Source organism: Dermochelys coriacea, chromosome 2 (assembly GCF_009764565.3).
Source record: "Dermochelys coriacea isolate rDerCor1 chromosome 2, rDerCor1.pri.v4, whole genome shotgun sequence".
In the NCBI taxonomy this organism is placed as follows: Eukaryota; Metazoa; Chordata; order Testudines; family Dermochelyidae; genus Dermochelys; species Dermochelys coriacea.
In genome coordinates, this window is record NC_050069.1 from 214300191 (window position 1) to 214315152 (window position 14962).

General features: G+C 36.0%; 1 protein-coding gene across 1 annotated transcript in view; it reads right to left on the minus strand.

Annotated features, from left to right (window-relative positions):
• Positions 1-989: 989 nt before the first annotated feature.
• AHR (aryl hydrocarbon receptor) overlaps positions 990-14962 on the minus strand; it is a 121223-nt gene continuing 107250 nt past the window's right edge. The window contains exons 9-11 of the mRNA XM_038389849.2: positions 12193-12334; positions 10089-11355; positions 990-3972 (exon numbers count right to left, since the gene is read on the minus strand). Of these exons, the coding sequence (XP_038245777.1) occupies positions 3817-3972; positions 10089-11355; positions 12193-12334 (1565 nt within the window). The 3' untranslated portion in view covers positions 990-3816. The remainder of the gene's footprint in view (positions 3973-10088; positions 11356-12192; positions 12335-14962) is intronic.

The window sequence follows — 14962 nt, forward strand, 5'->3', positions numbered from 1 at the left end:
GATGAATAATCATTTGTGCTAAAATTAATGACATCTGAGATTCATTAACATTTTAAAATGCCCAACAGCTATCCAAATAGTCAGACAGCCTTAGTCCAGGAATATTTGAGATCACTTTCACTATTAAACTAGTTGTAGTACTACAGAGCATGGACAGAATATTATCTTTTTGATAGCTACTGGTAACTTCCTTTAATGCTAAGGGCCATATTCCTCTATGAACTGAGGAACAGAAGAGGGAAAGTACAAGGCTTGTGTATCACTTAAGCCCTCCCCTGTGTGTGGAGGAAGGAAATGCCTTTTTCTAAAAGGTGGCAAGGATGACTACATGACTCGGTCATGCCATCTCTAACTCACCTACAGAAAGGCATAGTCAAGAAGAATAAATGCATTTTTCTTTTTATAGCAGACTTTGTTCAGTATTTTTTTAATTAAAAGAGCACAAGATCAAAGGTTTTTTTGTTTTATATTTATTAAAAAGGTTCTCACTGATTTATAATCTCTTTGAAGGCAACTGTTTTCCTATTAAACTCTTTCCTCATATGCACATATCTCTTACTTTAAAATAACTTGGTCAGTTAATACATACTCAAAAAAACCTGATTTTTTTTTCCTCAGAGGAAATGTTTATACCTTTTTCATTCAGAGTATGGAGCCCTATAAAACAAAATTAATACAAAAGTGTTAAGTCAAATTTTGGGCCTATCAACTCAGGTTTCCTGGTATCAGACTATCTGGTTAGCAAGTGGTGTCTAATCCAACTCAACTGTTGAGTTAATTGTTGCTGACTAAAATGTTGATAAGCTGCCAGTTACCATTCTCTGTGTCATTTTGATACAGAACTACAGTTCAAATGTATGTTTTTATATTCAGCAACAAGTTGTCTACATGTGCTTGTGTTTAACACTTTGGAAATTCCAAAGTCCGCAATCACAAAGCTTCTGCCATAGACAAAGAACTGTTTGTAGTGAAAGAACATATACATAAGCTACATTCAAATGATTATTTTATTACCATATATTATGTTTTACACACATTGCTGAAGGTCAGTAAGAACACTACAAAAAACATACCCTAAGCCAAGAAATGTACTGCATGGCATGTGCAGGCATAGCAAATCAGAAATAAGAATTTGAAGCAAAACAAGCCAAGAAAACTGGTACAAAAAATGGGTAGTAATACTGATTAACAATGGGTTATATCTTATATCATAACAGAACTGGAGGGCTAATGAAGACATTCAAAAATTCCTGTGCACTTTTGAAGTAGTTTGGTGTAGATTAATAGTTCACGAATACACAGTCAATCATGAGTTTGTTGTAGGCATAGCTACAGGAAAAAAACCCTGATATTATGTATATAACAAAACTAATGTTTATAATAAGGCAGTACACTAGTACTGCTGCTTCCTTGGCACTTAGTGATAGAACAAGAAGATTTTGGTTTAGCTAGACTGATCAGATACATTTTTATTTATACTGATGTAAAAATGTACATTATCCCTTTGAATCTTTCAATTTTACAGAATTTATATAACAGATTGTCAAATTCACACTCTTAAAAGTGATACACTAACTAGAAACGCAAGAAATTGGTTAAAACTTACCTTAAATTAAAAATTTAAATGTTAAAATGTGAATCCAGATGCTATTAAAATCAAAACTTTTTGTTTTCAGTGTGAGATATCACGAAGTTTGAAACTTTAAAAAATTTAATTTCATGTCCCAAGCCAATTTCTTTTTAGGGCTTTCCTGAATAAGGAAGAGTATTAATACAAATTATTTCCTTGATATATATTTCTCCCTTGGTAACTTTATTTAAAGGAACTGGCAGAGTCATGCATCTGAAATTCTACAACTGAATTTGATATTCTGTCTAGCAGATCATAATACAGCATAGAAGGAAATTAGCTTTACTTTTGGAAATGTGTTTCAAAGAAGAAATCAAAGAAATGGGATGAAAATCTAATGCACAATATTTAGCTTTGTAGTTATTTCAGTGCAGATTGCACAAACGGTGGAATGAAAGCTCCCGCATCACATTTTCAACAATTTTGCAAAATATTCTCTCTCCTCAAGTTAAAAAACTCCAATTGTATTAAACAATAAGAACACCAACCAGGAGGAAGGTGGTTTATTTTTGTTTCCTTTTTAACAAACTGCCTACACTGTAATTTATATTTATACATAACAAATGTAAACATTTCATCTTTATATATATGATGTAACACTTTAAAATTAACTGTTTTAAAATATTTTACAAAGACATTTTATTATATATGAATACAGCACACAAGAGTATGCAATAATTTGAACATATACACGTTTCTGTATTTTTCCATTATGCTACTATTTTGCACCAAACATTGGTGTCTACAATTCTAACAATTCTCTCAAATAAAAAACCCAAAGCAAAATTTTTAGCTTTTCTGAAAACAAAAAATACAAAAATCCTTTTCATTACTAGGATAATCTCTCTGAACTTGAACTAATTTTTTTTTCAATTTTGTATTTTGCACATAGATCTTTTCAAGTGGGTTCATAAACGAAAAAAATGATCACTTTCTTTAGAGTGCAATTTATCAGGGATAACATTTAATAATAGCAGACCCTCCCTTCCCCCCTGCAATGTTAAAAACTGCAGCCAGTCGAACTTGGACTATCAGTGAAGACATTTTTTATAAAAGTAAACTTCAATACTATTTACTATTGAGACAGCTCTTCCCCCATAATTTAAAAGTTAACCCTTTTCAATATCCATTTTAGTGAAAGTATTTGCATAGAGCAGTCTTGTACTTTTATTTCCGAAGAACATTACAAGTGTTTTAACACAAGATAAGGCACATGTTTTTCAGCCTTAAAAATCTGAAACTAATCTTGAGGAATCCTCCCCCATGCAAAATCTCTGTTGTTTTTACCCTGTTTTACCTGAAGAAAGCAGATGTGTAGTACAGAACAAAACCCTTTACTTGACCTAAATGTAAAACATTTACATCTCCAGATAAGTATTACAACTCTGCAGACTCAGAATTGAGTCTAATTGCTAAAAACTTTATAGAAAAAAGAAAGCCAATAGTACTGTGTATGTTACTTAAAAGTTCACACAATGTCGATGACTAATTTATGGTGAATATTTTCCAAAACAAGCTTCCTTTCAGAAATAAGGTAGCTAAGTTGTGAGGCACTTAAGATTGTCAGTAGAGGAGGAATGCAATGGATTTGTTTATATAAAACCTCAAATTGCATATCAAATCCTTGTTTTAATCCATCTATTAAAGTGCTAGAACTGGAAATTAAAACAAAAGGAGCTAAAACAACAAGCAATTAATTGAAGGAAAAAGCTTAGTATGCAGTAAAAAAGTAGTGCTTCTGACACTCTTAAATTTAGATCATTCTTTTTAAATTTCAATTTTTAAAAAATAAAATCTGGCAATAATCCAAGCGTGAAAACATCTTCTTTTGTGTCATTACAAGTAAGGTCGTCAAAGTGCCCATTTATTTTCTAAATAATAAAACCATTTACCTTATCTTATGTTCTACAACGTGATGTATGTAGTACATAATCCATATTGCAGCAACACCACATTTTCAATCTGACAACAGCGCATGCACACTTTTAGTCAAAGTATAGTTCCTATTTCTACCCCAAAAAGTCAGGTTTTGGATTACATGTCCTATTGATATATAGTGCAACCAGCCTCAACTACTTAAAATGTATTCGGGGCTTTAAAGCCCCGTGTTCATAGCCTTATCAAGCGCTCCTTCACAGGCCAAAGTGACATCCATCAAAAACCACAGATGGGATATTGGCTCTGAATTACATAAATCCATTGGATGCCAAATCTGAGAAAGGTCTGGATTCTGTCGGATGATGAAGCGACTGAGGGTGTGTAGCAGTCTGTGTGTTATTGATGACATCTAACTGAGAGGGATATGCTTCATGTAAGTTTACTCCACCGAAACCATTTTGGAACTGGAAAAAAAAAATTAAAAGGATTACTTTCTTTAAAAAACTTCAAAAGCATTTAGTGAAACGCACAAGAAAGATTAGAGATTCCTAATCCTAAAATAGACAGGGACTCTTTCTGCATTCTCTGGCTAAGCTTCGGGTGGTGTTTACTCCCCCCTCCTCAAAACCCCACTCCAATTGTGAAAGAAATGCTTCTTCTATAGGGGCAGAAACTAGTCATAATCAGCTAACCTAGCTCCAGGTCCACAAAGTGACTCAGGTGCCTAAACCCAAGATTTAGGCACCACTGCAATCCACAAAACCCATGCTAAGTGGCTATCTAACCATTTAAGTGTCTAAACTTACTTGATGGGGGGGGAGGGATAGCTCAGTGGTTTGAGCATTGGCATTGGCCTGCTAAACCCAGGGTTGTGAGTTCAATCCTTGAGGGAGCCATTTAGGGATCTGGGGAAAAAATTGGGGATTGGTCCTGCTTTGAGCAGGGGGTTGGTTGGACTAGATGACCTCCTGAGGTCCCTTCCAAACCTGATATTCTATGATGACTATATTTTTGCTGTAAAAGTCCCCTAGGTGCCTAAGTTTCTGTAGGTGACTGATGCCTATCTCAGATCTAAGACAGGACTAGATCTTAGTTCTTTGAGAGAGGACTAGTCCTAATTGGCACATTAATGAAAAGTTAAGGTGCATCAGCACAGTACCCACAACAGCTAGAGCACAGCAGGCTAATGCAGGGTAGATTCATACCTTACCACAAACTAAATACGCTTGTAGACAAGCCCTTTGCATTATGGCTGGGGCCAATAAAGAGATACAACATACTGGGATGGGTAAAGAGGGAAGTACAAAGACACAGTAAAACAGTCATGTTTAACATAAACAGAAGTCACAGCACAGAAGGTAAACTCATGGTCCTGTCAACGAGCCTTAAGTCTATAAGCTACAGGCAGGGACTGTCTTTACTACAGGTCTGTACAACCTCAAGCACCGATGGATCTTGACCCTTGATTGAGGCCTGTAGGCACTGCTGCAATACAAATAGTAAATCAACCATTACCACACTGGGTATGTCTGATATCTAAAGGGAATGGTCTAGCTATTTCTTTATTGTTGAACTCACTAAAATATTTCAATCATACCTTTCAATAAAAGTTTTTATGCGATACCCAATAAAGGATTAAAAGCTTAATACTGTATACAGAAAAATCCTATACTGTGTCTGATAGCAACTATGTATCACCTTATGAATTGGGCATGTGAATCCATGAGAGCTATCTATGGGAAAGAAAAAAAACCTCAGTCTCCCAATAATACATTTTTCATATTTCCATACATCTCAAAGATTACCCTAGTCAGGGGCAAGAACTGCTTTTGCTTAGGACAGAGTTTGTGGGCTTATGTTTTTCTCCCACCTCTCTTGTTCTTCCCCCAAAATTAAGATTACACAAAGATCACAGACAATATTTTAGGATTCTGAAAACTTTTTTGGCATCTAAAATTAAAAAGGAGTTGGCCATTCCAGGAATTCTGAAACTGGTTCTGAAGAATTAAATTATCAAACTTCTGAAGTAGTAAAGTTTTCAGAGTAGGAGCCGTATTAGTCTGCATTTGCAAAAAGAAAAGGAGTACTTGTGGCACCTTAGAGACTAACAAATTTATTTGAGCATAAGCTTTAAGCTTAGTGGCTTTTGAATGTAAAGCATTCTTAATGGCACAAGACTCAAGTATTTCAATTTTATAAATAATAGATATTTAAGATGTTAAAAGTTTATTTTTCCCTATTTCCTCAAGACTGTTTGGGGGACTTTTTTTTAGAAAAATATTAATAGGAGTTGCTACATATAAATATATTTTGGTTCTGCACGGCAAATCTGCTGTCATTTTTTAAAATAAAATATTTTCAGTATGCCTTGAAACTTGTTCAGTTCTAACTTTTTGTTAATAGTAAATACTCACTAACACTACACATGTTGCATAATAAAATCATAATAAATCCTGATTTCTGTGGTCAAGCTGCAAACAGAACACACTGGACTAGTGAGAGAAATGGAAAGTTAAATAAACAAAGATCATGGGCACAATCCTACTTTTGTTGAAGTTAATGGGAGTTTTTTCACAGACTCCGATGACAAAGAGCAGATACCTAGGTCTTGAAAGTTTCTCAAAGTCAGATTTTTAGTGTGATTTTTTTCCCCTCCATCTCAATACTACCAATTTCCTTATCAAGAATGTTACACTTTCAAAATCCACCTAAGGTCCTATTTTTCAATGTGGTGGTGGCGGTCAGCTTTTATGGTTCTTCCGTTATAAATTGGAATGTACCGCACTTAATGCAGTTGGGTTTTTTGAATGACTGATGATGATCACCACCACATCTAACAAAATCAGGTGAGAGTGCTGAATGTTTTTTTTAAATCAGTCTTGACATACTGCATTTCAACAATTCTCTTCAAAAGCGTTCCCCCTCACCCCCCGGATTATTTTAATCAACTGATGTAATGCTATCATTTACAAAAATCATTATATGCACAAATATTCCATATATTAGTGGAAAATAAAGCAAAATACTTTAAAAATTACATGAACTCTTTACAAAGTAGCCTTGATTTAACAGGACATGAGGTGCACCCAAATTATTTAAGGCCTGCCTTAAAATAGCACATACTTGATACTACAAGCCATGCAAGTGTGCACAGCCCTTTTCACTCTTGAGTTTCTACTGATTCCAGGCAGTAGCTGTGGATTTTCCTGATTTTCTATCTGAGGGTGACAAATCCTTCTGAGACAGATGCATCAATTCTCTTTAGAAATATGCACAGAATCGTAAGTCAGAGATGGAAAATATCTACTAAGTCACTAGCTATCCCCCTCAAGGAAAGGATTATTTCAATGTTCTTCACTAAATCCATTTTTTGGGGAGATCACTTAGTAATATATGCATTATCTGGCAGACTTTGCTGAGCATATAGTAGTAATTAGTAAGGGGGAGTAGTCCCTGTTTATTAAAAGGACACTAGTCTTACAACCATTGGAAGAACTTTCAAAAGGTTGTGGTGGCTTCTTAATCCCTAGAAACTTTAAAATCAAGTTTAAAGATTTTTCTAAAAGACATACTCTAATTTAACTAGGAATTAATTCAGAGAAGTCCTATGGCCTGTGTTATGCAGGAGGTCAGACTAGATATGCTCAGGGTATGTCTACACTGCGATAAAAAAAAAACATGGCACTGAGTCTCAGACCCCAGGTTCCTGACTCGTGTTCATGAGGCTCAGGGGGCAGGGGTACAAAATTGCAATGTAAACATGTGGGCTCAGGCTGGGACCCAAGCTCTGACACACTCCCCACTGCAATTTTATAGCCCTGCAAGCTTGAGTCAGCTGACCTGGGCCAAACACAGCTGTGCCATGCATCTGCATGGCTTTTATTGCAGTGTAGACATAAGGTCCAGAAGGGACTGCTGAGGTTAACTACAAATCTTGTCATACAGAAACTAACTAGGAATAGAAGGATCATGAAAAGGGTAACTGACACAACATGCTTGTCCATACACTTTTTCCCACCTGTTTTATTACTGTAACCATTAATAACTTCTCCCTATCTACAGTAACCAGGTCTCAAATTCATTTTATTTACAGTCCTGGTTTTGGAACAGAACTTATTTCATGTGATTACTACTACAAGTATACACCAATTTCTCTCTCACACACTTGTTTGGAATCATTCACTCTTCTGACAGCCACAGTAAATATAGACATGATATAAATATAATTTTAACATAAGATTGTCCTGGTTGCTCATCTCCCTTTGATGCATTAATATTAGTACAAAAAGGTAAAAGCAGAACACAGTAGTCTAGTGGTTTAACCATTTTCATGGACTAACAACTAGATTTAATTTTAACTATTTATAATATCCTATTATGTACGACAGTACATTTTGTTAGTACTGTGACAATCCACTAGAATACTCTAGCATGATATCTTTGCTGAGGAGCGGGAAGAGAAAAATTTTCAAAATGAAGCAACAAAAATTGGAAATAATGCATATTATAGTGAGAAATTAACAACCTACAAGTTAAAAAAGAAAATTTAAATTGGTTATTAAAAATAGGCATCAGCATAACAATGCTCAAGAGTATGTGTGTAAATGACAATCCTGTACTATTGGAAGGGGATTAACTTGGATGACGCAGGAGATGCTTTCCAACACTATTATCTGGGACTATGAAGGATTAATAGCACCGATTAGAGTGAGACATAGTGCAGCCAAGTGTTGTGCAAGTTTCCTTACTGAACTTTGCCAAAGTATCTTCCTGCTATTCCAGTCTTGGGTCTCTCAAGCAAAAGCTATTAATCTTGCAGAACCATGCTACATTTGAAAGGAGGTTTTATAATTCTATAATTATATTTTATTTAATTAATGAAAGAATTAAACGTAACTACTCTTCATTTTACTTCTGATATGATGTAATATAGACTGTACATTTTCTGATTGTATTCTTCTTCCTTGCTCTGTGCATGTTAAATGCCAGTTAATGCTTTAATTCTGCAAATACCTACGCGTATGTGCACAAGCATTTGTAGGATCATGGCCTTAGAAAGCACACTCTTTGGAAAAAGAATCATGTCTTTGTATTTTTGCTGCTATTACAGTCAAATAATTGTATTGAAATTGGAAGGTTTTCTTCCAAAGCTGCTAATATACTCATTTCTACCCAGGAACAATTTTGCTGAAGATGTCGTCTGAAGAATGGCTACACTATTTTAATATGTTATATTATTTTGTTTTGCACTCTCCTTGGCAAAATATGGATATGGCTACCATTTTCAACGTTCAGATAATTCTTCCTTTCTGCTGCATATAAACAAAACAAAAAAGGTAGAGAAGACCTGGATTTTAAAATCAGTAACTTGAGGAACAGGAAATAATTGTTTTGATCTTTTTCTGCTGCCGTATTATTCCTCTTTGACTGAGGTGCAATATAGCTAGTGACTCTGCACATTCAAAACAATTAGCACATAACTCCTAGTTTAAATCAGTATTCATTCCTGGTTTTGCTTGAATGTGCCCTAAAGATCAAACTTTTCTGTAGCATTAAGGTACGCTTCTGAATAACCTTTTAACCCTTTTAACAGTTTTCTCTTTTGTAAGTTTTTTAAACTAAAAATTGTATACTCCTAAAGAAAATAAAATTGTGTTTTTATAGATAGGTGTATCTTAAAATAATTTATGTCCATGCTCTGCTTTGAACTTCCTGCACTAAGGTAATTGGTCCCACCAATCAAGGCCTAACCAAATTTAATTTTTATGTGTATGTCCTATTTATGTAGTTTGTGCTAATTTTTCTCATATTCTTAACATTGCTCTAAATGCTGCAAAAGAAATACTTAAATTTTTACAAAAGTACAAGTATAAAATATTTACAAGTCTTAGTTCTTAAAAATGTTGTGGTATTTCATGAGTAAAATATGTATAGACCAGTTTCTCAACTTAATGGTGCACACATGTTGCCATACAGTTTGAAACCACTCTCACAATACCTGCACATATGTAGGACAGGGATTCATACGATTCCATGCAAGTTATGTAAAATTAGAATTTGTATGTTAATGTGGTCTTTAAAATATATTAAATTAAGCAGTGAGATTTTGTTGATTTAAAACAGAAGATTTGTATTTTAAGAATCCAAACAATGAAAGTTTACCTTTCTTATTGTAAAGTAATGAATTGACAATTAAATGTGCCAGACAATTGTGCAGTCAACAATCTATTTATCTACAAAATAGATACACACATACTCCAAGCTTTTGCCACTCTGCTCAGCCTTGGCCTGGAAGAACTAATTTTAGGTTTGAGAGGGAGGATATTTGTAAGTATAAGTCTGAGAGATACCAATTGTAGAGGTTCCTGTGATATGGACACATCCCCTGGAACCTGGACTGAGCATGGCTCATGTCAGGCTAATGAACAGAAGTTAGTACCTCTCATTCATTACTACAACTGCATCAGTTTCAGATCCAATGACTTAGTTGATAATAGGTTCTGTATCCCATAAACCATCTAGTTTCCTGCTAAAAACTATTAGAACATGGAAGAAAATTTAACAATGACCTTTATCATACCTTATTTAACAATAGTTGTTGACCCTCCATCATAGAATTATATTGCATTTGATCCATAGAGTTGGATTGAGTTTCTAGAACACACTGGTACATAGACACAGCATCTGCATAGCATGTTTGAGGAGTTACCATAACTGGCTGAGAGTTTATTCCACACTCTTGATTCTCGGGGATTTGTTGTGAACAACTGAGAAAATCCTCCACGCTTGAAGAACCAGGATAGATTGATCTGTCAAAATGTCCTATGGGGAAATCTATTTGGGTAAAACTAGAGAGCTGTGGCACAGGGGTTGTGGGCTGTTTATAAGACATAAACTCCTGCCGACATGCATGAGGTGGAGGGTTGATTTCTGATTTGTAAGCGAACTCTTGAGTAGTACCATGCATGTCAGAACAAACATATTGCACTGGCTGCTGCTGTGAACAGCTAAAAGGCACACTACTACCAGAGTTCAAATTTGTGAACATCCCATTGACTTGCATATACTTCATCTTCTGACATAACTGCTGCTGCTGCTGCTGCTCAGCCACTTGTTTTTGGTGCTGATTAAATTGCTGCTTATCCAAATGTTGCTGTACCAAACAGACAGAGTTCTGAACCGTTGTCTGTTGCTGATGGCAACCTGAATACAAGAAGTCAGGCTTATTATTTAGAGAATCCTCAACATAGGTCAGGATTTCATCAGTTATGTCGATGTCTCCAATATCATCCACAGAAGAAAATTCAGCTTTAAAAAATTCCTCATCCTGCTGAATACATTTTATATCTTCAAAGTCAATACCCAGACTTCTCATGATGTTGTACAAGTCATTATTTTTATTATCTTGAAAGAGCCCTGCACTGTCCTCAGTAAGCATTACGTTGCTTTCCTGGGGACAATCAGTTTGTTCCCGTTTCGGGATGTTATTTCCAGTTGGTAAGAGATTATCTTGCCAGTCACTAGTAAGAATGTTGCCCAATTCATCGCTGGTGTCCGTAAAGAAGTTTCTCTCAAAAGAAAGTTTCTCTGAAGCAGGAGGACAGAGATATACAGACTCATCTTGTCTTAACATGGTACCCAGAAGTGAATTTGGATCAACATATTCTTTATGTAGTGTAGCTTTGGCAGCAGGTCCTTTCCCCTTGGGGCTTTTAACCTTTGTCTGCAAGGGATCCATTAGGCCAGGCAAAGGGAAAGTTACCTCATACAACACAGCCTCACCAGTTGTAAACATAAAAGGCACTGTCATGTTTCGCTTCCGTAAATGCTCTGCCCCTTCTTCTTTTCTGAAATTGACAAAAAAAATACAGTACTTTATTACAGTATTATAGTAATTACAATAAAATAGTATAGTTTGTTTCCTCGAATTGACGCATTAAAAAGGGAACTATTCTATTTGTAGGCACTTAAAAAGTGCCAGTCATGGAGGAATCTGACTATTAAAACTTAACTCTAGTGGGTTAAAATGAGCAACAGATCTTTGTAGAAGGAGTTTATTTACTGTAATACTTCTACATAGGTTAATCAATATTATGTGTGCAATTCAATAAACCTGAATGACATACTTCATATTCTACTATTCTTGCCTTGCTGGGAGCATAGATCTTTCAGCACTGAATTCTCTCGATATTTTTCATTTCTTAGTGTCAAGTAATTGTTGGGTTTGTATGGATGATGCTAAATAATCAGTGGAATGGAATTCAGTCGGTACTCTACTGAAGTTAATTCCTATGAGTAATATATGATGTCTCTGCACCTGCAGTTGGATTTCTTCCAAGAGAAAAAGGGGAGAAAAATAGAAGTAGGGTGGATGGAACAATTTTGTGCCTTTGTTTCATTAAATTTACTTCCTGAGAGGAACACAGTGGCATCTGCCATAATCAGTGCTATATACAATTTGAGATATCAAGGGAGGGATTTACAGATGGAATTACTGCAACACTGGCCATTTTTAACTCTTTAAAAAAAAAACAAAAAAAAAAAACCCAAAGCTCTTTGCAGCAGGTAGAGAACATTCAAAAACAAAAACATAACCCCCAAATCCCTGCATCTTCATAAGATCTATGTCAGATGGTAGGTTGGTTGTTTTCAAGCTAAGCTGCCATACTGTAACAATTACTTACGTAATTGGTCTCTGTGTTGCAATGACATAATCAGGTCTTCCGTTTTTGTAGATCAGGCGTGCATTTGCTTGAATCCAGGCCCATCCATTTTCTTTGGTAAGAAGTCTAAACACTGTCATGCCACTCTCTCCAGTTTTTATCACTAGAATTAAAAAGGTCAAATATACTGCTTAATATTTTTTTCCAATTAAGAAATAAACAAGAAAACTTGGCATGTTATAAAAATAATTCCACTTGAAAAGCAATTTAAGTTTCCAATTACCAGTATAAAGGTAAGTACTTAATAGTATGTTTCCATATTACAGAATTATGTTCTCCATAAACCCATTGACATATAATAACCAAACCCATTTGGACCCAGAAAGTAAAATAAAAACAAAATGAATATATGATCTGCCTGCCAAAAAGCTTTACCTAGGCTTTGGGTAAATACAAGAACAAAAATCACAATGAATTCTAAGATATTCATAAAAAGAAAAGGAGTACTTGTGGTACCTTAGAGACTAATAAATTTATTTGAGCATAAGCTTTCGTGAGCTACAGCTCACTTCATCGGATGCACTGACAAACCAGCACAGTTTAAAATGAACTAGCCAGTCCACCTGCGTTTAACCTTTAAAGGCATGTCAAGAGGCACTGCAATATAATCAGGTCAATTCAATGTGTGCTAGTATCAAAGCGATGTTAAATGGGCTAGCAGACACCAGCCCATTCAATTATGTTGATAAGAGATCAAGGAAAATGTTGATGGGACTGTTTTTGTCTGTCTGTATCCTGTACGCAGTCAACCTTAAGATCAAAGAGATATATATATATATATATATACATATATATATATATATATATATATATACATATATATATATATATATATATAGCATGAAATTAATGATATTATCTGCATTGTCTTCAATTATCTATCTCTGTTAAAATGAGTGGCCGGCAATTACCTTATGTAAATCAATGTAACTCGATTATTTGTGTATGGATGGGAAGTAAAAGGTTAACTTCAAAGCAAGGGTCCTTTGTTTAACAATGGAGATTCACGAGCTGTCTACATTACATATCCTTGCTAAGCAGACGAAAACCCATGCTGCATCAGTGTCACTCACCAAGCTGTTGGCAGCTATAAGCAGCAGCACTGGGAATGCTCCTGCCTTCTCTGATCTGCTGAACTCTCAACAGGGGAAGTTTTGAGCCATTGGACTGAGATCCCCAAAAAGCTAGTTTTGGGAAAGCCCCGAGAGACTTACGGCCATTAGCAGACATTACATCTCTGCTATCAACTGGGCTCATATATTCTGATTCAATTTTAATGTATTTTATCTGCTTTTAACCTTTTTAACAACATTTATTTTATTAATTAATAAATCTGTAGTTAGTTTACTAAGGATTGGCTAACAGCATTGTTTTTTGGTTAGAACCTGAAGTATCCAGTAACCTGAGGTGAGTGACCAAAACATAGTGTGTGTTAGTTTTGGTTTTAATAACCTTACACCATGAAGTCCAGTTTGCCTGGGTGGTAAGTGGGGGCTGGAATGCCAAGGGGAGATCTGCTGAGAGTCATTCCAGACACTAACAATTCAGTACAACCCCCCTCCCCCCACAGTATTTAATGGCACCATGGTCCATTATTTCACCAATAGCAGGGACTGCTAAATACAACAGCACATAAATGACAAAATCCTAAACTCTGTTCTAGCACAGTGGTTCTCAAACTAGGGCCACCGCTTGTTCAGGGAAAGCCCCTGGCTGGCCGGGCCGGTTTGTTTACCTGCTGTGTCTGCAGGTTCAGCCAATTGCAACTCCCATCGTCCATGGTTTGCTGCTCCAGGCCAATGGGTGTTGCGGGAAGCGGCACAGGCCGAGGGACGTGCTGGCTGCCCTTCCTGCAGCCACCAGTGGCCTGGAATGGCGAACCGTGGCAAGTGGGAGCCACAATCGGCCGAACCTGCGGACACAGCAGGTAAACAAACCGGCCCGGCCCGCCGGGAGCTTTTCCTGAATAAGCGGCGGCCCTTGTTTGAGAACCCCTATTTTAGCAGAAAGGCAACTGCAAATACAAAAACACAAAATAAAATCACCACCACCACCACCAGACACAGGGCATTTGCTTTGAGTCTAGGCTGGGCCATGTTTAGTTGTTTTAGTTGATCTCTAATATGATGAAAATATTATAACAGTGAGTATTTCAAATAGATACTGTAGTTTTCAGATGCTATCGCAAAAAGTCTATCTGCCACTGCTTCAACTTGCAGTCCAACTGTCACTTTTATAGTACATACAGTGATGAAATAATTGCATTCCTAGACACAATAAATAATTTCATTCCTAGATACAAACTGAACTGCAAAATAAAAAAGTAAAAGTTTGTAAGAGTCCCTAATAGAAAAAATCTATTTTATGAGGAGGCGTTTAATATACTTAGCACCAGAGTGGGGAAAACCAATAGGGAAAAACTATTCTACCTCTTCCCTGAACCTTCTCCCATTTTAAAAACCAAATCTTTTGAGGTTCTGAAATGTCTGAGATAAATTTCCCTTCGGCGCCACCATTTTCAATCCTGATCTCAGCCAGAAATTGGAAGTAATTAAGCTACCTTTGTAATATTTATATTCATTGCATGATTGGATTTGGGTGGGGGTGATTGAGTGTGCCACCAAATTGTTCTTTAAGGCTCCCAAACCTGCAAGCTGATCTGTGTGGGCAGATCTGACAGATTATTAATGGGGCTCTGAACAGACACAGGGGTCCACTTACACATGTGAGA